The 22,538-nt window shown below is 41.2% G+C and overlaps 2 protein-coding genes across 6 annotated transcripts; one reads left to right on the top strand and one right to left on the bottom strand.

The window, feature by feature from the left end:
* Positions 1-38: 38 nt before the first annotated feature.
* On the bottom strand, positions 39-18,516 carry LOC136432183 (uncharacterized). Its single transcript, XM_066423230.1, has 25 exons — positions 18,473-18,516; positions 17,306-17,394; positions 16,684-16,840; positions 15,416-16,337; positions 14,966-15,068; positions 14,398-14,527; positions 13,783-13,925; positions 13,272-13,390; positions 12,697-12,850; positions 12,270-12,436; positions 11,709-11,837; positions 11,220-11,436; positions 10,530-10,787; positions 8,454-10,250; positions 8,161-8,277; positions 7,748-7,884; positions 7,069-7,276; positions 6,642-6,863; positions 6,042-6,185; positions 5,458-5,636; positions 4,985-5,077; positions 4,416-4,654; positions 3,728-4,207; positions 3,080-3,466; positions 39-2,749 (listed from the first exon to the last, which is right to left on the bottom strand). Exons 1-25 carry the CDS (start codon positions 18,507-18,509, stop codon positions 2,550-2,552), a joined length of 6,828 nt encoding a protein of 2,275 aa, XP_066279327.1. The 5' UTR covers positions 18,510-18,516; the 3' UTR covers positions 39-2,549.
* A 227-nt stretch (positions 18,517-18,743) lies between these two features.
* Positions 18,744-22,537, top strand: LOC136432160 (autophagy protein 5-like). Of its 5 annotated transcripts, none has more exons than XM_066423190.1 (7): positions 18,744-18,821; positions 19,325-19,517; positions 20,013-20,140; positions 20,413-20,491; positions 20,920-21,082; positions 21,422-21,625; positions 21,922-22,537. In XM_066423190.1, the coding sequence occupies exons 2-7, from the start codon at positions 19,407-19,409 to the stop codon at positions 22,056-22,058; spliced, it is 822 nt and encodes a 273-aa protein (XP_066279287.1). In that variant the 5' UTR covers positions 18,744-18,821; positions 19,325-19,406; the 3' UTR covers positions 22,059-22,537. The 5 variants fall into 5 exon arrangements, with proteins under 5 accessions (XP_066279287.1, XP_066279294.1, XP_066279315.1 ...); XM_066423197.1 differs by having other exon boundaries at positions 18,764-18,894; positions 19,374-19,517; XM_066423218.1 differs by having other exon boundaries at positions 18,764-18,894; positions 21,925-22,537.
* Position 22,538: the final 1 nt, after the last annotated feature.

Genomic DNA, 22,538 nt, shown 5'->3' with positions numbered 1-22,538 from the left:
CTGACTTACACGGGGTCTCATAAACCATAACACAAATATAATCTTAAAATGTAGGTTTATTGTTATGTACAAACTCCCTTCCCATGACACCCTTGCAACTGTTCATCCAAACAGATTCATGTAATTCCTGCGAATGACATAAAAACTCGTGATCAAATGATCCGAATACCTGTTCGGTGTCAGTATATTAACAAATTCTCTACATGTATTCACAACTTGTATTATATAATATAGACCTGCTTCTTGATAAATGTGCAACTACAGTGCTATATATTATAAAGCTACTGCAAGAGACAAAATAAATGGATTATATTTTACACATTCATTGTTGTAAAGGCAACAAATATTAAATCATGATGCTGTAAGAATATATCAGATAGTGATAAGAATCTTAGTTCCTACAGGTTGTGAATTTCCTGAAGTTCAAAATTTATCAATACTATGGGACTACTGTTACATATTGGTAGTTCCCTATCTGGTATTCGACAATTATGAAAATTATTACTGCAAATCATCAATTAAAAACAACTTAACTTAAACACATCCCAAATGATTAGGGACAGCAAAAATTCAATATACATATCATAACCAAACACAATTCAGGTTGTATCCACCTTCTAGTTTCTGCAACATGACCAGATTTTCTGACCACTAGAAAATGTTTCATACCACTACAAGTTCTTAACTGCTATAATTTGTAAATGCTATATACATCTTGTAGGCACAATATTTACAAAGGTATTACACAACAAAGGATTTATGTACATTATTGCCTCAACTTGTACTTTTTGGTAAAAATAAGGTTGGTCAAATCTAAAGCTGTAAAGACATTGTATAGTAAGTTCAGCGAAATTTCACATTCTTCAAAAGCAATCTTACAGTTCATTTTTCTTCAATAAATTAACATTCAGGACATTATAAATACACTATCTTTTGCTAGTGTGTGAAAGCTAGTACTTTGGGAATTACTGTATAAAGTTCATCAACTGTGTATTTCCTTTTCAACAACTTCTGCTTAAAACTAAGAATTATCCAGAACAAAATGAACTTGAAGCAAAGCACAGTGTTTCAAAACAATATTTGACTGGATTGAAAAACAAGCAACTAGACTTACATTTGAGCCTGAAATGAAGAGAAAAGCAGAACACCACAGAACCTATTATGCCAACCTTGAGGTTATTATGTTTAGCCATACCTAGTATGGCTCAACATATTGTTTTTGTTCACGTTCTTCTTCTTCTTCTTCTTCTTCTTCTCCTCCTGCCAAATCTTCAAATGGAATCTACTCCGTCATTTTTGGGCCAAACGGCCTGAAATTTGGCACGTAGGTAAAGATGGCAAATACCCTTAGGTGCTTTTTGAATTTTGTTGAAACAGGCATTAAAATCATTTTTATGGAGGTTTTTTGGGGGCATTTTTAGACAATTTTTATATTTTGGGCTCCTGTGCCCTGGTATTGCAAGCAAGTGACCTGAAATTCGGTACAAGGGTGCCTTGAACATGTCCCTACAGGACTTCAATCACAATTCTGGTGTACATTACTTCAGAATGCTTCATTTTGGGGACTTTTGGGCCCATTTTCAGACCAAAAACAGGCCAAAAGTGGTATCCCCGTTCCATGTTCTATTTGCTGCTGGCCAAGGAATCCATGTTCTATCTAAGGATCCCTGTGTTCCATTTGCTACTGGCCAAAGAACGCATGTTCTATTTAGGTCACCTGAGGTCATATTGCAGGAACACACGCAAGCCTTTGCAGTAAGAAGCTCTTGGGGTCTCGCAGAACTTGTAGAGACAATTTTTTTTGCACGGGTGATTTTGGAACAGTCAATTTATGCATCGGGAGGGAGATTGGTGAAGTATGATGCTCTCGCAAATGTTGCCTTTCTACATGCAGTTAATATTTCGATTTGCCCAGGCATTATTTTGGGACAGCCCACTTCTTGCATGGGGATTAGTATGGCTAAACATGCTGTATTTGCTCAGGGGCAAATGACGGCCTTTCTAGTCTTGATAAATGTATTGTTCACATGACTCAATTCAATAGAAAATGGTGATTCAGCTACTTTAGGAGCTTTGACATTGAAAAGGAACAATCCTTTTTAATCACTGAATAATTGCATATGATTCAAATAACATTCAATGCACAAGTGTATGTCAACTAGCAGGCTAGAATACATGTAGCTAAGAATGTGCCATCCAATGTTGTCCATGTTGGAATCATGAACAGCAAATCTCTCACTGATTCCAACATGGACAACATTGGATGGCACATTCTTAGCTACATGTATTCCAGCCTGCAAGTTGACATACACTTGTGCATTGAATGTTATTTGAATCATATGCAATTATTCAGTGAGTAAAAAAAATTGTTCCTTTTCAATGTCGTGGGACCCAACCTCTTTTTATACCAAGTGTCCCAGCACTCTGTCACCTCCAATAACCACACTTGTGGCATGGAAGTATCCCGTGCCTTCTCGTTTCCAAGTAGCAGACTTCAGGACAAGATGACTTTGTTTCTCTCTCTTCTTCCATGCAGGAATGTTTTGCTTTCACTGGTCCAGTGTGGACCACACCCCGTTTTGTACATACATGTGTGCGTGCTTGTTAAAGGGTATCCACTGCTGTCCGGTGGAGGAGGGGAGGTGTTCCCCCTCTACCGTCACCTCCCAGAAGTTCAGCCGGTCCATGTACATGTGCAGCTTGACTCGGAAGGAACAGCGGTGGCCTCGGGTGGCATCTCTGCTGCAACCTACACAACGGAGAAAACAACTCTTTCTAAAAACTTCTGATACAATGTGATACCTACATTTACAGTACTTTCTGGCAGCACAGTTTTAAGTGTGATGAAACCAATGAACGAATCATTCAAATTAAAGCTTTCATTGTGACTTGATTTTTCTTGAATGCAAATTGCCAAAGGAAAACATGCAAAACAAACAGATACCAGTACATGTACAGCACTATCATATTCAACTGAATGCTATTCAAGTGATCTGTAAGTTTCAAGGTACATTACTGTGGTAAATGGTTTTCCAACATATCACTGGTAATGATAATATGTGAAGACCATGGCCTTTACCTCTGACACAGTCTCCTATACCACCACATTCCCGCTGGCAGTTGGTCTTCCCGCTACAGAACAGTGTCTCTCGAACTGCTACTGTGTTTTTGGCTTCACGAGTCTTTATCAGTTCCAACTTCTTTCTTCCCGCTTCCGTTAACTTGAATGTATCACTGAGAAACCCCGACCCGTATCCTGTGCTTCCCAGGCAGTCCACCTCTGTGTTGACCATGATTCGGCCGCTGCGAATCATCCTGGCGTTCTTGTATTCAGGAAACTGGTTGAGAAATTCTGGGAGGTCGTCCCCGGCTTGGATGAGTGCTGCTGCAGTGGTTCTCTTTGTGGAGACGGGGGTTGGGTGGCTGGACACTGGCGGCTTAGGGTTGACTGGTGCTTTTGCTTTACCTGTAATAGATCATGTAACAATGTATCAATAAAATTATGTGCCTCTTGTATATCATGTTTGAAAGTAACTGGCATCTGAAAAATGGAGACTGTATTACTGGACAGCTATTCTGTTACTCAACCATTATATGCAAATGAATTACAGTTTGGAAAATCTATAATTATGCCAAGCATACCAACATTTTTTTTAGCTCAAAGCAAATTTTGTTTTAAGTAAAACTGTATGTCTTAAACAAGTAAACAGAACACTTCCTGACTTACCCTGACCATTGCTGTGACCACTACAGGATGGAGTCTCTTCCACTACATGTACGTCAGGTGTCTTGGTTCCCTCCTCCTTCTTTGAGCTTCTTGCTTCTCTGCTTTCTCTGGATCCTTCCTTGGACTTTATGTCTCGTCTTGCTTCTTCATCTTCTTGTTCTGTTTGCTTTTTAGGAGCTTTAGTTTCCTTTGTCAATGTTTTGCTGAGCTCTGGGCACAATTTGGCCATGTTTGTCTTGTCAGGGGAGGATGTCTTTGTACTGTCTTCTGTTATTTTTGTCTCTGTGCTATTTGCTGTTGATTTTGTCAATGGGCTGCCTTCTTCATCTGTATTTGATTCTGAACTTTCAGAATCTGTCCTTATTTCTTCACTCTCTGCTGCTGTCTTTGTTTCTGTGCTGCTGGTTCCAGCCTTTGCTTCTTTGCTATCTGCTGCTGTCTTTGCTTCCTTTTTTGGTGTAGCAGGCTGCTTCTCTGATGCTGTAAGAGGTGAAAGGTCAAGAGTCACAGGTTAAGTACTATAACTTGTATTGATCTTACAAAAAATAAAATTTAGTAACAAGAATGATGATAAATGTACATCTATCCCATCAATAACCAATTGTCAGATAAAGCACACATCAATGTAAAATGTGTCATCTGTTTTAAAGTCAGCAAATGTTTCTGGATATGCACTGTCCACAATTACCGTCTTTCTTCTTTTTCTTCTTCTTCTTCTTTTCACTTCCTTCCGTGTCATCCTTGTCAAAGTAGTGCTCCATAACGATCCCTTCACAGTAGTCCGCGGCCACTTTGCAATACGCGTTCCACCAGTACGGCATGTCTATCGTGAACTTCGACCCTTTGTGCTTGAGGAGAGCCTGGATGATTTTTGGCCCGTTGTCCTCCGCTGTGTAGATTCCTGAGATGTGCAGCTCTTTGACAGTACTGTTGACAGATGACACAACAAAAATCTATATAAAACTGCAAAAAGATTATTCGAATCTGGTATTCAGCCTAACAAGTGTGAGCCCCCTGGACAGAGCCGCTTGGAAACGCGGTGTGAAGACTAACTGACTGCTGCCCACCCATGTCAGGGACCCCAGTAGTAATACATGTATAATCAAATAATGGATACTACTACTACTACTACTACTTCTACTATGCTCATATAGACTACTGTTGCTGGAAATGACAGAACAGTTTTGTGGTTAAGGCTTGCATGTAAACAAAATGCAGGGACCTGATCTACAATATGTTTGAAATGGTGTTACCCACCTGTTAGCATACAGGGCAGCACACAGTAGGGCGATGGTGTCATTAGAGATGGCCTGTGGGGACCACGGACAGTCCACCTTCACGTACAGTTTTCTGGAGTAAAACATCATTAAAATACACATTAGATACATGTATACGTATCTGTATCTTACACCTCCATGGCATAACACACCAGCTTCATAGAAACAAATGTGACAGCTGGCTGTCCTAAACCAGACAACAATGTTCAACAAAACAGCAACATCATTACAGTTTGACTACAAAGATAATTCATGCCTCAGAATAACATTTCTCTGACTGGTTCTTCGCAATTCCTGGGAATAGAGGAAATATGACTGTACCATGCCGTTTGCAATAAGATGAATACAGTACATGTAGTCAGTGATTTAGTTATTGGCCCAGTCACACCCCATATCAATTGCAAATGTACATGTATCAAACTGTACACAGGCAATGTGCTATCAATACATTACCTCAGGAAGGTATTGTTGGCCAGTAGGTCAGCCAGTGCCAGTACTGGAGGGTCCAGCGGGTCAGTGGACCAGCCACACCCCATGTCCAGTGTAAACGCACGCAGGTCGCTGTTCTCTACCGCAGTGAACACCTCCGTCAGGTCATCTGAGTTCACAGGGGCGGGGGTGTGGAACTTCACCTGTCAGGAGAAGTCAAGAGATCCCCAATGAGAGTTGTTGCAAGGATAGTGGCAGTCAAAAGTGTTTACACCATTGAATCTTTGTCTACTTATTTCTACTGAATCTAATTTTTCAGGTAAACTTTCAAAGCAAACAATTCTATCATCACAACAAATGAGCACAAACACACGTTATAGTGACAAGTTTAAGCCTATTCCCTTATAAACATTTTGGGAGAAGTCAGAAGTATTTTTCAAAAAGAAAGGGGGGCTCATCATATGAGGTAAGAAGATATCAAAAGTAATGACAGCATCCAAAAATTTCTAATTTGTCCCTGCCTTGACTCTATCTAAATATATGGCCTTTATAAGTAATTTAGTACGTTTTCAACTAGTCAAGTCACAACCAGAGGACACCAGTCTTACCCTGAGCGAGGTGAGCCCAGAGTTGAAGGTCAGGACTTCCTTGATGGCGGCGAGGGTGTACCTGGTGCTGGGCTGGGGTCCCATGTCGATGGAGAAGTCACTGATGGTGCTGTTCACCTGCATGGCTCGTAGCACAGGCAACACCTGGACAGGCAGGGGAAAAGGAAAGCAATCTTGAACCAGTTTACCTTACAGACTTAAACTGAAGAGCTACTCTTCCACTGGTTGTGACAATACAGTATTTACAGGTTCATTGTAACAAGGAAATTCCCCAAGCTATTTTTGACAAGTACATTGAACAGTGGACCAAGGCTTAACGTCCCATCCTAAGGCTTGCAGCACAGTTAACACCTGGATAGGCAGATGAAAGTGAACCAGTTTAGCTTACTGACAGTAAATGTAGTGGACAACCTCAACCGTACAAACTCATACCACATCTTCAGAAAAGACACTGTAGCTGCATAGTTTCCATTTAGAAACTTTATTCAAGCCCACACTCAGTTTAGCTTATTGAAGAGCTACTCTTCCACTGAAATCTACACTGAAGGTTTCACTGAAAAAAAAAAAACTTAGCTGAAACTACAAATGTTGCCCACTTACTTGTAAAAAGTAGCTGTCCTTTTCTTTGACCTTGAAGGAAACCTTCTTCAGGTTAGATGGTTTCTTGAGAAGCTTGACAATCGTGCGGGTCACGTCGTTCGCGGCTTCCTCGTGTGCCGCCATCTTGCTGGTCAGTTCCACCGACACGGTGTGCAGCGATGACGACTCGGTCAGTTTCTCTAGCGGGATGCCCAGACGGATGTAACCCGAGCTTTTCTCGGCCTACAAGATAGGATCAGTCATCATTTCTTTCACTCATGTTCGCTGTGTACAATAGATGCAAACAGAGTTGAGTGTTGAACACTAAGTCTTTTGGTCACTGATAAGAAATTAACCTTCTCACTACTGCCTTACTCTATAACCAATAGAGACTTGGGTACCAAATGGCTATTTCAGGGTGCTAAAGGTTAAAATTCAGTTTCTCTACCTTTTGGTTGAGTTCAAACTTGAGCTGTACGTTGAGGAGACTCTTGCTGGTGACAGCGGCGGTCACCACGTTAGTGAAGGCCCCGCGGGTGACACGATAGTTGGCAGAGTCGATGATGAGGGTGCGGAGGTTGGTGTTGTGTAGGAACAGCTCCCCCAGGGAGTCAAACCAGTCCAGATGGCAGATGTTCCGCGTGGCTGGAAGGAATCTATCCAAACAAATAACAACACATTCTGTATTTTTGAACACAAAATATTACAACAGCATCTCAAACAGGAATCAAGTTTGCCAATTTCAAAAGCTTTCTAGATACATTGTATATGCAAACAAGGTGTTGTGGCAACAAGTTTTTCCTAAACAGTACAAAAGGCCCATGTATTCAATGAGTGGGTTGGATAATTTCAGAAGGTAGATAATTCACTGTAGACTTCTTAACCTAGAAAAGCTTGTGGAGATTTCAGATACTCTCGTGAATTACCTATTTCTTTTGTCATTGAATTGGAGACAATTCTTTTGGTTGGAATTCCTTTTTGCAACATTTCCTGGAAATTAAAAAAACCTTTAACAGTCTACTTATATTTGTTTATGTGTATCTATCAACTGGTAACATGTATGGGGAAAAAAGGTACACAATATTGTAAAGTAGCCATAAATTCATCAAAAGGCCCAAGTTTCTTACTTGTCTGTGAAAGTGAGAGTCCTGATGATACGACTGTTCCTGAGGGCCCTGAAGACAATCTGTAAGTTGCTGGCAAAGATGCTGATGTCTAAGGAGTGCAGGCCAGGATGTTCCTCCTCTGGTTCTTCTTTAAGAACCTAAAAGAAAGGGACAATTTATTGTTTGTTTTCTTCCAGCATGCAAATACATTCCTCACCAGGTATATTTGAGCACATAAATGTTCATTGCATCTAATAACAATTATGACTTAAAGTATTTGAACTGCTGTTTTAAGGCATTGGAAAAAATCATTTCATCAGTGAATTTATTGCTTCTAGTTCTAGAGTATTGAGCCATGTCTGAGTTTAATCAAGGAGGTGACAATTTGGATTGTACTGATGAAATTCTATAACCGTCATGTAGACTAAACTCACTTCATCATCCTCCTCCTCCTCTTCCTCAGGACCTGAATCCTCTTTGTCTTGCTGTTCCTCATCTCCCTGGGTTTTGACATCAGCATCTGTTTTCTCCTTATTTGTTTCTTCAGCAACCTGCATAAACGATTCATAGTTGAAAAGCCTGAGGTGTACAATAAGAAGTGAAGGCAATGCAGCAAAGTCTCAAGTACAAGTCGTTACATTGTCTATTACTAGTATTAGTACTATAATCAGCATCCTTCTCAATCTTTCAATCCTGTGTAGCCACAAGTCAAGAGGTAACAACTTACCTCCTCCCTCACATCCTCTTTTTCCTCCTCCTCCTCCTTCTTAGGTTTAGGAGGAGACTTGCCCTTCCCTTGTACCCCCTTGCCCCATTTGATCTTTGGCCCTTTCTGCCTGTCTTCTCCCTTAGGACTCTGTCTTCTCCCTGGTCTTGACTTGTCCTCGCTGCCTTCCCCTTCTGAACTTTTCCATGGTCTACCTGGACTTTTTGGAGATGGCATCTCTCTTGTCTTTGACCTGGGAGACACGCGGGTGTTGTCCTGGCAACGCAGCTCAAACTTCTCATCTGCGATGACCCGAAGCTGTTCTCTTGCAATGCTCTTTGCCCTCCGACCTCTGACCCTTAACCCTATTGGGTCAATGAACTCCCCTCCAGCTTCTTGTGTTTCCTCTTCTGACTCATCAGAAGTCTTCTCTTTTTCCTCCTGCGAATCAACTTCAGGGCTTTCTTTGATGTTTTCTCCAGCAGATGGCTTTTTCTCTTTGCTAGGTGACTGAACGTTAGCCCCTCTAGCTCGTGTCCGCGTTCTCAGGCCAATAGGATCCGAAAACTCTTCCTGTTCTCGTTCACTCTCACTGCTCTTGTCCCTCTTGGCGACCTTGGCTCGAGGACTTGTGCGTGTGCCAGTCTTGGGACTTGTGCTGTCGTCAGATCTGATCTGGAGTACGTCTGATCGGGTTCTTCTACGAGTTCTACTTCCAATGGGATCCACATAGCCCTCACTCTTATCATCATCACCATCATCAGCAGAGGACTTTACCTTTGATCCCTTCTTTGCCTCATCAGTACTAGACCTTGTTCTAGTCCCAACAGCATCAGGCTTGGTCTCTTTTCTTCTAGATGATCGTCTTGGAGACTCCTGAGTCTTTTCTCCTCTGCCAGGGGACTGGTCTTCATCACATTCACTGTTATCTTTGTCTTTCCTTAAAACTTTTGTGTCCTTCCTACTCTCCTGTCTTGTCCTGCTCCTGGTGTTTCTGCTTCCCTTCTGTTGGTCTTCTTCTTCAGATGACTCTGCATCCTTCTGTCCTTTTTTCTTAGATGTTCTTCTATCAGCTTTCTCGTCCTCGTCGGCCTCTTTATCACTATCTTCCTTTTCTTCTCTCTCCTCTGGAAGTGTAGTGGATGTCCTGGACCGTCCTCTTCTCAGTGTTCTGGTATCTTGAGTCTGCCTCTGCAAGGAGCCTTTAGTAGCCTTCTTCTTTATTGCATCTTTTGTGATTCCGTCATCTTTTTCTGCTCCATGCACCTCTTCTGCATCCTTCTCATGAGTAGTTTTACCTCCATCTGTTCCTTCACTTTCAAGTTCTTTCTTCCCTTTCTTTTGGTCCTTTGCTATTTCAATTTCCATTTCTTCTTCATCTCCTGTTTTGCTTTTAGACTCCACTGTTCCATTTGTCTGTGTGTCTGTCCCTTGGTCTTTGTTTTCTGTGGAGCCATCTGAACCTTCCATGGCATCAGCCTTCCTCTTCAAAAGGTTGCTACCCTCCCCAGAGTGAGAGTCTGTATCCTGAGCCTCTTTGTTCTCTTCTACAGTGGGTGTTTTAGGCTCAGCATCTGTATCTGTTTCACCTGTGTCCATCTTCTCAACAGTGTCTTTGCTACCTGAGCTGTCTGATTTTTCGTCTTTGTCTAGCTTAGTTTCTAGGGCTTCTTGATTCTCCTCAGCTTGTTGATTTGATGTACTGTCTGGAGTATCATTTCCTGCTGTCTTTTCTGCTGTCCCTGGTACGTCAGCTGCTGTTTCCTGTTCTACAGTTGGCTGCTGTGAGTCCTGGTACTGCAAAATGGACACAATGCTCTGCAAAAAAGAAGAAAGCACACGTCAACCTTAAGGAATCAAGCAGGAAAACAGTGGGAAATTCTCTTACTTTTACAAATCTCTTTTATGGATCCATGGGCTGGTAAAGGTTGGCCCTTTACTAGCTCAAGCTACCTAAAAGGATTATATTTTGTGCACATAATTCATCAGAGTGAAGGGTATCACACTGTTCATCATAGTGGAGGGTACAGAAGAAAAAAACCAAGTTATGACTGGGAGGTGAGGAAATCAAACAATATAAACAGAGCTAGTGATCACCTGCAGGCAGCTCTTTGACGACCAATCAGAGATGAAGAGGCGGTTGGCGAAGTGCATGGCGACCAGCGGCGCAAAGCGGTCCACCTCGCCGGTTTCGTGTAAACAGAGCAGCGCTAGGTGGAGGGTGTCGTCCAGGGGATTCATGGTGCCCGCTCCGACACGGTAGTTCAACTGGGAGCAGAACCTTATCTGCTCTGCAAGCTGCTGGAACAGGATCTCTGCCTTATCCTTCAGCAGACCTGACACAAAGATGCACACCTGTGGGGACATTAACAAGATTCACAGTTTAAGAGCTCAACCACAAGTGACAAAAGACAACACATACAATGTCAGATTACACCAATAGATGAACATCTTTCATTTCTACCGGAATCAGGATGTTATCTTTCATAGCTTCATTCCATACTTATTCACAGAACAACCCTTACACATCATTTTGAAGATTGGAAAATAATCTGTTAATAGCCAGAATATTCATACATTTCTTCTATTTTGAGAAGGCTATAAAAGATGCTAGAGGTTTTAAGAACGGTCAGAGACAATCTTTCTTAGATTCAGATTTGTTTAAGAACTGAAACACAGAACATCTGGCATTTTGCATAACAGGAATGTAATCTTGTCCCTTGGTCCATTCCACCATTTTACAAGCATTCTGTCAGCATTTTTCAGTCAAGATTTGTGAGTTCTGACCTGTTGGAACCCCTCCTGTGTACAGAGTCGCAGGTAAGCTGCAGTCAGTTCAGAGTCTGGAGTGAGCCTGGCCATGGTGCTGATGTAACATGCCGAGAAGATCTCCTGGAACACCCGGTGGGAAAACGTGCAGCGTAGGCTCTGTCCACAGGGCTCCTCCGGCGTGACGAACATCAGAAACCCAAACTTCAGGATCTCATTGGTGATGGGATAGCACCTAAAACAAGGCGGAAAAAATATAACAATGTGAAAATTGAATACAAACAATTAAGATTTTGAATATAAAAAAAAAGAGTAGAAAGAAATTGAATCTAAAAAACAAAAAAAGAAACCATAACAGAATTTCAAAACTAAACATTTCCATTATGTTGCCAAGTAGCAGTTACTCAATCAACTGGATATGATTTTGGTAACGGTCAGACGTGACACTGCGCAAAATTTCTCAATCAGCAGATTTCCATTATGTCACTTGTATGTTTCTATCCCTACCTCCTGAGTTCCGATACATCAAATGACATGAGTCCGTTCCGCAGCCCTTCCCAAGCGATGTGCCCCAGACTAGCGATGATCTGGTGTACTGCACTGGGGATCTCCTCTCCCTTCATCTCTATCCCCTTCCTGGGAAGAAACAGACAAATCAAACTGTAACCATCAGTTCTTCATTGAACTATCAAAAGACAGGAAAGATGTTTTGATCTAGCTTGGCTTAAAGCAATACCAGATATCTTTACCTACTTTGCATGATGTCCTATGCTTTTGTTTTAAAAGCAAAAAGAACCCTAGACATTTAACTCCAATCAGTAGTTTGTACTTCGATGAAGGTTAGATGTCCAGATGAAGGTTAGATGTCCAGATATGCAAAGTAACAGTTATTCAAGAAACTGGACAGATGTTCAGACATTTCAGGTAGCATCCACTACCTTTCGTCAGTGACTGGACAAGATTTCTGATTCACCAGGTTTTAAGCAAAAAAACTAAGAACAGATATGCAAATAAAAGTGAAGATTAATTTTAGAACCTGAAGTTTGTACAATTTTCATCTTCCCCCACCTGTGACAGTTCCATCCCACCACCCCCATGACCAGTTTGGTGAACATGGCGGTGAAGGTGTCGGGTAAGCCCTGGTTGATCTCGTACAGGCGGCACAGCAACACGGCGTTCAGCGGGTTCTTTATGATCTCATCCAGCTGCCACACGGAGTGCAGTTCTTCAATCACCTGGTAGAGGGCATGTACATTCATTTAGCATACTTATTGTCTGGTGGCAAACCATAGTTTCCTTTGTTGACCATTTCTTGCTATCTTGTTTAGACAGATTGCAGTTCTTCAAAAACCTCACTGATAGAGCAATGTGAATTAGTCTTTGCTTTTCTGTGATCGAGTTGAAGCCTGATTGGGAATTTTTGTTAGGAAAATCTTCTGATGTCTACCAGAGCATGTGTGAACCCCTTGTAGTAATGAACTGTAGCATTCTTCACCTTTAGGGAGAGCCTTCCCAGGTGCCTGCGTACGTATTCCTTCCTCTTCTCTGGAGTGAAGCCCTTCATAACGTAGTAGGAGTCAAACTCACACGGCAGCTGCTCCAGAGGACGTGTTGTTACAATCACACAGGCCTTGGGGAGGATCTCTTTCCTGGGAACGGAAAATTTTTAAGTAAGTTATCCTGCAAGTCGGAGGTTGGTCATTATTTGGGCATCAAAAACTGGACATCATCAAAGAAAGGGAACATTATGAAATGTCAGAGTGAACAGGTTTCCCTTTCTCATCTTCTTCTCATACAGTGTAAAACAGTTTAAAACAGCTACAGCACAGAGGACTGACAGTCAATCTTTTGTTAAAATGAGTCTGATAAGAAAGCAAATCAGTTAAAACTGGTCTGAAACACTATCCAGAGGACAGCACTTGGTCTGGCAAGGTTTGACCAAGACTCCCTTTCTTGTTTTCTTATACAGCATCAGATAGTTTTTAACAGCTACACTGTAACAGTACAAAGGGTTAACAAAGAACTACTTTTTTTAAAGTGAATTTGACAAGAAAACCAATCTGTGCTTACCTCATGAGTGCCAGGTACTCTGGGTGGGCATGTGTAGGCAGCTGGTCCAGACCATCAAGAATGAAGAGGGTCTCATGCTGACGTTTCTCAATGTACGCTCTCATGTCTGACCTCTTCATCTGGGGAAAACAAAGAAACAATAGAGTTAGTAATCAACCAGAAAGACAACCCTTATTCTATAACAACCAATTTTAAATTATCTCAGTTCTGAGGTGATAACAAGGTGTGACTATGTTTTCCTCTTTCCTTTGTTTTAAGAAGAAAAAAAACTTTAATAAGGTATATATGAATTGTCTTCGCCCCATTAAAATTTCAATTCAGAGTTTTGCTATGAAACCTGGTTCTCCAGTTCTTTCCTTCAGTCAATGACGACAGACAGCGGATGCTGTGAGTGTCTGAAACGTCTGTTTCAAAATTTTATTCAGTTGCTTGAGTACTAGTAACTGTTTTTTTGGCGTATCTTATTACCTGGATGTCTACCGTTCATCGACATAATAAGGGTGATACAAACCTTGGAGTCAGCCTCCAGCAGCTGGTGACAGATGGTAGAAATGATGTCCGCCCTGACGGAGCTCAGGTCAATCTTAAATACCAGGCTGAACTGGACATACACGTTGAACAGGGTACAGCCCCAGTTGTAGCAGATCTTATGACCTGTCAGGGAAAATCAACATAAAATATCACCGAACCTTTCCCCTGGTAATTTACACACGTACATCATCACTTCCAATTTTTTTCTATACAGTCCAATAACTCATTCAGGGTTCAGCAATGTTTTCAGCAGAACAATTTCCCAGAAGAGTCACCTTACATTTCTACGACTTTTCTTACTCAAATGCAGCTTTTTATGTAATCGTTTTGGATGCGGATTCAATATGGTTTTGTGTGGGCACATGGGCCAAAGACCAGAAAATAGCTTAATTTTGCAAACAAATTATCTATCGTCATCAATATAAACATAAGCTCACAATGGTCTGAGAGGAAAACATTTACACTCACTCACTCACTCACTCCCATAGCTTAGTCAGCCGTCAGGGCAGCATGGCTCTCAATGAACATTTACAACCTAAGTTTAAATCTGTTTTATACTACATAATGGAAAGAAGATGACCACAGGAATACTCACAGAAGGTGGACTTGCCGATCCCCTGCTCCCCCTCGATGAGGATACGGCGGGGGGTGACCAGCATGACGGTACCTGCACGCACAGTCTGGGCCTGGGGGGTGATGATACTGCCAATGTCCTCCACTGGGGTCTGGGGGATCATAAAGAAAACCATCTTACAAGGGACACAAATTTCAACTTTCATTAACTTTTTTTATCATTTGCACATGTGACTTTCACTTGCTTTCCAGTGCTGGTTTAATATACTAGTAACTCCATCAATACATTTGATGGCAGATGATGATTTAAAATCTATTTTATTCCTTTGTGAAAAAAATATTACATTTCAGCAGTTCACCACATAAAACACATGATTCACAATACCAAGTCTAAAGGAAATCCATGTATGTACAGTTTGAACTTACTGTGCAACTTATAATTGTCTATATCAGTATATGCTATTCAGGACACATTGAGTTGAGCGGTTCAACCTCAGACTGAAGATGAAGCATGATACTTTTTCGTTAGCTAAAAAAGTGGAAAGACATTTTTTGGGATTATGATAACGACAAAGGATATGTCTGAGTACCTGTGTGTCCCTATCCACCATCTGCAGCTGTGTGTAGACATGCTGCACATTCAGCCGCACCAGAGACCCAAACAGGAACACCTCCGGCACACAGAACAACTTCCTAGGGTACAGCAGTTCCAAAACAACATCAGCCATTTACATCGTTCTGAATAAAATACCATTAACATCCTAAGGCACAACAAATTCAAAATAACATCAACCATTTACATCTCTCTGAATAAAAATATTATTAAGAACAAATCATTCAGTTTTCTATCTTAACATTGCACAGCAAAAACAGTCCATCACAGCATTTCATTTCTGCAACTTCTTAGCTTTGTTCTCTATGGCTAAGCAATAATCCATCCTACCAACAGCAAAGGTTTTTTTCTTCATCCAATACAATGCATGCAGTCACATCAATGCTTTTCCACCCTGAGAGAGACTACAACTTTACTTTCACATTACCTGTATGTCTTCTTAATCTCCGTCACCACTTCCCTCATATAGAAGTCGATGTTTTCTCCTACACGTACACTCTCCTGTTCTGCAGCCACAGGCTGGCTTACGACAGTACCCTGTTGTCCTGGCTTCTTCTTCCCTAGTACCAGTCTGCCAGTCTTCTCATCAAGGATCATGATCTCTGCCACAACCTCACCACTGTTATCCTTCACGCTGTCCTCCTTTGCTGAAGTATCATCTTTGCCCTCTGATGTCTTGCTTGCCCCAGCCTTCTGTGCATCCTCCTTTTTCACCATGGTACATTCTCTCCTAGGTCTGAGTGATCCATTGCTGTTTGATGAATGTTTAGAGGTGCTTCCTGATGCACGTCTGACCTCCAAACCTTTCTGTGTTGCTGGCTTTGGTAACGAAGAACTACTTTCAGATTTTTTGATCTCAGCCCTTAAAGACGTAGTTGTGTTACCAAAACTATTAGACTTTTGTCTGCTGTTACCTGTTATTCCTGAACTTTGAACTTTGGATGTCAGGTCAGGACTTTTGCCCTCTGGCCTGCCAAGACTTGCTGTTAGAGAACTCTGAGTACAGCTTTTCACAATATTGCCTTCGACATGCCACTTTTCGGCACCAACATCCCACTTTTCGGCACTGACATCCCACTTTTTGGCACCCTCTCCACCATCTGGAAATGGTGTCTTCCTTTTTACACTCTTCTGTGCTGGCATATGCTTCAGACTAAATTTCGCATTTAGCGTGGGAGCAACCTTCGACCCATTGGAACTACCCTTTGAACTCTGACCTGTCCCCGACCTGCCTTTCTGTGTGGGAAGCGACACTGACAACTTATTGACATCTCTCCGCTTCCTGCCTGGTTGTGGTAACGTAGACAGCATTTGATTTCTTGCACTGGGACATTTCTTTACTATTTCATCTGCGGGAACAAGAAAAAAAAATCAATCTGTATTTTAAAGCATTACAAAAAGTGATGAAAATAGCTGGTTAAGCAAGTACTGTGACCCACAGAAACCTTTCCAATAGTCTGCAATATGAACCGTTTCACACACACGATTCGGTTGCATCAGTGTGGTGCAACGGTTAGAGCGTTGGACTCAGAACCAATAAGGGTTCGATACTCATCACTTCAGCTAATCTGTCTTAAAAAGTGTGCCCCAAAACACACTACGGATATGGTTACCAAAGTGCCAACATCTTGCACATTTGCCACCAAGAACCATACAATTTTTTTAAAAACAAGATTCTGAGATATTCAGGATTACCTGCCATCCGAGACAGCAGCCTGACTTTGGGTTTGTGCAGTGCTCTAACCAGCTGCTGCACAGTGGCCTGATCAGTGAAGGTCTCCTTCCAGGTGCAGAGGCACTGGAACACTTCCTTCATCACATTGCCACCACACTGTCTGGTCACCCAGCCGATCTGGGAATACAACATCAAGGATGGACATTAGTATAGAGAAATTTGTCTTGCCTTTTGGACCAGCCAACTTTACCTTGAACACTTTGGTGACGCACAATCCTAGTCTCCAACCAGGCCCAGTGGATTGCAACGACCGTATCCAACTGGAAGAAGGAGCTTGTATAGCAAAATGTGTTGCAAAACTTACTTCTTTTGCCAGTTTGATACGGTCTTCGCAACCTATAGATCTGCTTAGAGATTAGCACAATCCCACAGTCAGCCATATCTGTGGAGTTGAACGTAAACCTTTTGTAATATCTGACTGTCATTCATAAGACAAACTCAGGTATAATTGAATATGTTATTGTAGCACCCATACAACATTGCTTCTTGTTTGCCTCCATTTTTTACGCCCTTCCAGGATCTTACAACTTTTGAAGTTGTGCAGGAATAATAAACATTATCATTTTAGCTACATGTACCGACCTGGCCTGGCGTGAGGCCCAGTTCTGGAGCGAGCGTTCGCCAGTTTAACCCTATGTTGTCCACCAGTAAACGGAAGGCGATATCCAGCTCTGAAGGAAGAGAAAACAAACTGTGCTTTACAGATTTTCAGACATGTGCTGCAACCCACATAAACAAATCTAAAACACATGGAGACAAATATCTAGGTGATTTTATTACAATATTTATGTAAAAGTATGTTGGATCAATGCCAGTGATACATGTAAGTCAGACTCAACAAACCATGATCACACAAAGGTCTTGTACAAACAGTGGCTGCACAATCTATCGGGTATGATGTGCATGTACAACTTGTGTCCAAACAGCAGTTAACTGTTAAGTGTCATATCATATGTGAAGATTACAATGTACGAACAAAGAAAGGTTTGTAACTGTGAAATTACATTATTTTCATACAAATAATTATAAGTTGCTAAATTCTTAAACATGCACAATGGATCATCTGACTTTTGTTCTTTTGATAGATATCTTAATTCCAACGCATCATAGAAAACAATTGTTGTTAATTGTTTCACATGGTAATGTCTACAAAACAGGTGTTGAATTTATCTGACCTCATATTTTCACAAAAGAAAAATGCATTGGGCACAATCAAAAGAAATATTTGCTTGTGGAAGCCACTTATAAAATAGTAATATCAGTTGCACATGGATGCTCTGCTAAAGCAAAGGTCTTGGCTGACTTAGGCAAAGTTTATTTATTTATAATAGTTTAAACGCATGACCTACATACAGTCTCATGCATACATTGTATACATTTGAAATAGCCCAAAAAGGACTAGACAATGACTTCTTTTAAAACTTTTTGGAGCAGTCTCAAGTTGTGAGGTCATCGACAGGTTAAATATTGCACTCACCCACCCCTGGTGTGGATTTTACCATTGCGCACCCTTCCCTCCCCCAAGAAAACCAAATGGACTAGTCCATTCTGTGCGGGACGGGGAGGGAAGGCAACTCAGAAAGTCGGCCATTGTAGGACACAACATTTTCACTCAAATTTCCCGCCACCAACACCTAAATGTGCATTCAAACTTTCCAAAATAGGGCTACGGTAGATATGACAATGGAGTCTGAGGTAAAAAGTGCAGAAATTGGTAGAAAAATGCAAATTTTGAGAAAACTCCCCTACCTGATAGGGAGCCACCCTCCTCCACACTGGTGGCCATGATTGAATTTTCCCCGATCCCAGCAAGCCCTGGGAAAATCAACGATACCATACCATTTAGGGAAATTATTATTGTGCATTACCAAAGAAATGCTCATTTTATAGAATTACGATTAAATTGATCCAAAAAAAATATTTTTATAATTTATAGAGATAGCAAATAAATATAAAAAATACGCTTTATTTGCTGTAAATAAAAAATTAAATATTTTATTATCACAACTTACCCCTTTTCTGATATTTTGGACTATTCTATTCAACTCTAACCTCAGTCTGCACCAAGATGGTTCCTGTTTGCAGGTAGAAATTTCAGGTGAGAGGAAAAAGTGGACGTTTTCTGCTGTCTGCAACTGGGCACGGTCAGAAATTCACGTCACTGATACTTGGTATGTATGTCCATCATTTAGAAGCGAAAAAAACAAGACAGAATGTTTTCCTATTTGTTTCTTTTACGTTTTCTTCCACCGCGCATGCAGTCTTTTTCTGTTCGGATGTCTCGATATTTTGGTGAGACCAGCTACGTTACGGGTCTGAGTGCACCTGTCCTTGCATATTTGACTGCGCTTGGCGCACCGCTGTATTGGTCTTGGTGATGCCTTGGTGATGGAATGTAAGAGTTTGAATGTATGACAATCTACTGGTGCAGTCCTATCTTGTTTTATACGTGTTGGATGTCAAACGCAGCGTGTATGTTGTTTTGTACCTTATTTCAGCCCCTCCCTTTTCTGAATGTACTCTGCTCGAGTCGAAGTGAAAAGTAGAGAAAAATGGAAAGATGAAAAGTAGGCAATATTTAACGAGGACTCTCCCTTCCAGGATACTGTATGGAATAGGCACAAAATAGAAGTTATTGAGACATTGACAGACATTGGCTGGGATTGGGCCACACCCACACATCATGGCAGACGACAGAGAAGTACTCAGAGAACTTTGGGATGGGCGGCTGCCGATCAAATTCAACCTTGCCGCAGATGAGGTATCCAGTATGGAGCACCCTGAACCCTGCTATGTGAGTTTTATTTCAATCATATATGTCAAGACTAAGCTTCCATTATTTATCATAATACATATGGACAGACATACAGATTGTAAGATTAAAAGGAATATATATCTACATACGTTGATGAAGGTTAGACATCCAGGTAATAAGCTACGCCAAAAATAGTTTCTCAAGCAACTGGATAAAATTTTGAAACAGTCAGACGTTTCAGACAGCATCCGCTATCTTTCATCAGTGACTAACGGAAGATCTGGTAGAACTAGGTTTTATACCAAAACTATGAATAGACATGTTAATGAAGTGAAGACAAATTCAGATGGTTCAATAGAATAGTAAGTTAAGACAAGGTTGTATGCTAATGATCAATAAGCTCCTGTTGTTTTAGGACATACATCTACATAATCATAACATAACATCTACATAATGATAACATAAGTAACATAAGAGTAGACTTTGCCCAAATTGCTGACTACTACTAGTACTTATTTGAATCTTCCTCCCCAGCTCCTAGTCCCCAGACAGTCATACTTCCCTCTAGTGGCAGACAAGGTGCAGAGATACTTCCTGAAGTACACGGCTAACTCACAAGGGGAGGAGATGTGGCTGGAGTATGAAGGACAGCCACTTAAATGGTTTGTGTACTTCTCTGTTATACACACATCCTGGAAAAGGATGAAGCCACTGTCATGTCAATCACTTAAGACTCACACTATCCTTTGCACTTAAGTGTTTCTCTTTCTCTGTAGCTAACCAGTATATATATAGTCCTGTACATTTGAAATTTTCATCACTGTATCTATTTGATGGTTTCTCTTTCTCTGTAGCTAACCAGTATATATATAGTCCTGTACATTTGAAGTTTTCATCACTGTATCTATTTGATGGTTCTCCTCTCCTCCTGCAGGCACTACCCCATAGGAATACTGTTTGACCTGTTTGCCTCCAGTACAATGTTGCCATGGAGCCTGGTGGTACACTTCCAGGTGAGGACACATGTTCATTATAGATATGGCCGGTAACCACGGGTTTTGTGAAAAGTTTTCAAAGCGAGTTGTGTAGTGTTGCATTAGTTTTGCCTGACAAGATTAAGTTTCAATACTGTGTATGTCTGTAGAAACCTGTTGTTATTGTTGTTGTCCTTGCTTAGCATCTATCATATCGCTAAACTTGGTCTCTTCGTGCTGGGTTTCACTAGGTTCCTTTACGAGTCAATCGTTTATCTAAGTATTGTAACTTTTGGGGACTTGTGCTTGCATGCTGCATGTTACTAGTACATTGTTTCCTTGCACCTTTCCGAACTTTCATAACCAAAGTACTGATATGTTCAGCTCATCAAGACACTTGGTTCTCCAAGATTAAGTAAGACATTAGATAGAGACCTGACTCTAAAATGAAATGTTGTATCCCACAGAAATTCCCGGAGGATGAGCTTCTGCACTGTCCAGGTAAGGATGCTGTGGAGTCACACTTCATGTCATCTGTAAAGGAGGCAGACACACTGAAGCACCGTGGCCAGGTCATCAACGGCATGCAGAAAAAGGACCACAAACAGCTGTGGATGGGACTGCAGAATGGTAGGGAACTTCTTAACCTGTGTGTTGATTTGATGGGAGTTGTTGTTATATTATTACTGCCAAGTGCCAAGTCATTATCAAAATGAAGGAATAAGGAACACAGCATTGGTGAGGCTACAAGATGGTGTTCTTTGTTGTCAGTCCCTCAGGGGTCTTGATGTCAATGATCAATTTCAGAAATCGATGATCATGTGTGCAAGAGTCGAGGTCTTTACGTGTTTTAAGTAGCTTGAATCATTTGTCCTCAGTTTTAGGAAAGTGCAACTACATCCACTGTCTGCCCCTTATTTTTAGGTATTCCTTTTTACTCTATTCATTTTTTTCTTTCTTTTTTTGCAGATAAGTTTGACCAGTTCTGGGCCATTAACCGTCGTCTGATGGAGCACGGCGAGGAGAACTGCTTCAAACACCTGCCCTTCCGCCTGTACCAGTCCGACAAACCCTGCGTACAGCGGCTCTTCCGACCAATCACAGAGGAGGGCGAGCAGAGGCTTCTGGGAGATCTAGTCAGAGAAGTGGCGCCACAAGTTTTCAACACTGAAGGTAAAACAACATCTACTAAACATAATTTTACCAGGATACATAATTCTACCACCCTGTAAAGATACATTCAAACAGATCTCCAACCCAATGTCCCCCTGAATAATGCACTCCAGTATGTCGTAACTGTGCATACCTGGGGAATGCTGCACTAGAGATCTCTCAAACCCGTTTTTTTACAAAGTGGCGGATTTATGTAACCCAGCAAACTAATGTTAATGGAGATTATAAGCAACTGAAATTTTCTCATACAAGCAGAAAGAGTTTGATCCGCGATATATTTTGTCTTTCTGTTTCAGTAGAGGATGCATCAAGGAGCTGGAAAGTGGTTATCCAGGGTGTGGAGCCCCCCATGGAGACCCCCGTTCAGTGGTTAAGCGAACACTTCAGTTACCCAGACAACTTTCTGCATATCTGTCTAGTCAGCTCGCAGTAGCCACATCAAAACTTAAGTATATATCATGAAATTTTTGCAGTACTTTTATGTTCACAGGTTGTTCCAATTGTGAATGTAAGACACTGTGAACACCTCCATTCCCTTCCTAATACTGAATTTACAGTATGTAGTTTATGTTATGTAAATATGAATTCCATGTAAACGTGATACTATGAGTGAATAGTGTGGCTTTTGTGCAAAGTGTTACAGATAGCTGTTTACAGAAGCATGAATATTTATACTGAGGGATTGATGGAGGGTTTTAAGCTAATGATCCTTGGTCCAGTGGTGGTTTTCATTCTCGTTTCTCATGGCACAGAAGTATCTGCACAAATTGAACTTCTAATCTTACCAGGTGATACCAATAAGATTAGCACTTCCTTATGGAAAAAAATCATCGGTACTTGTTATGAATTCTTGATGCATACTATCCTCAATAAAGTATAATGACATTATTGATTAAATGAAGATCCACACGAT

This window comes from Branchiostoma lanceolatum, chromosome 1 (genome assembly GCF_035083965.1).
Source record: "Branchiostoma lanceolatum isolate klBraLanc5 chromosome 1, klBraLanc5.hap2, whole genome shotgun sequence".
NCBI lineage: Eukaryota > Metazoa > Chordata > Leptocardii > Amphioxiformes > Branchiostomatidae > Branchiostoma > Branchiostoma lanceolatum.
Note: the sequence above shows the minus strand (reverse complement) of the source record. Positions and strands in the feature narration are given on the sequence as shown.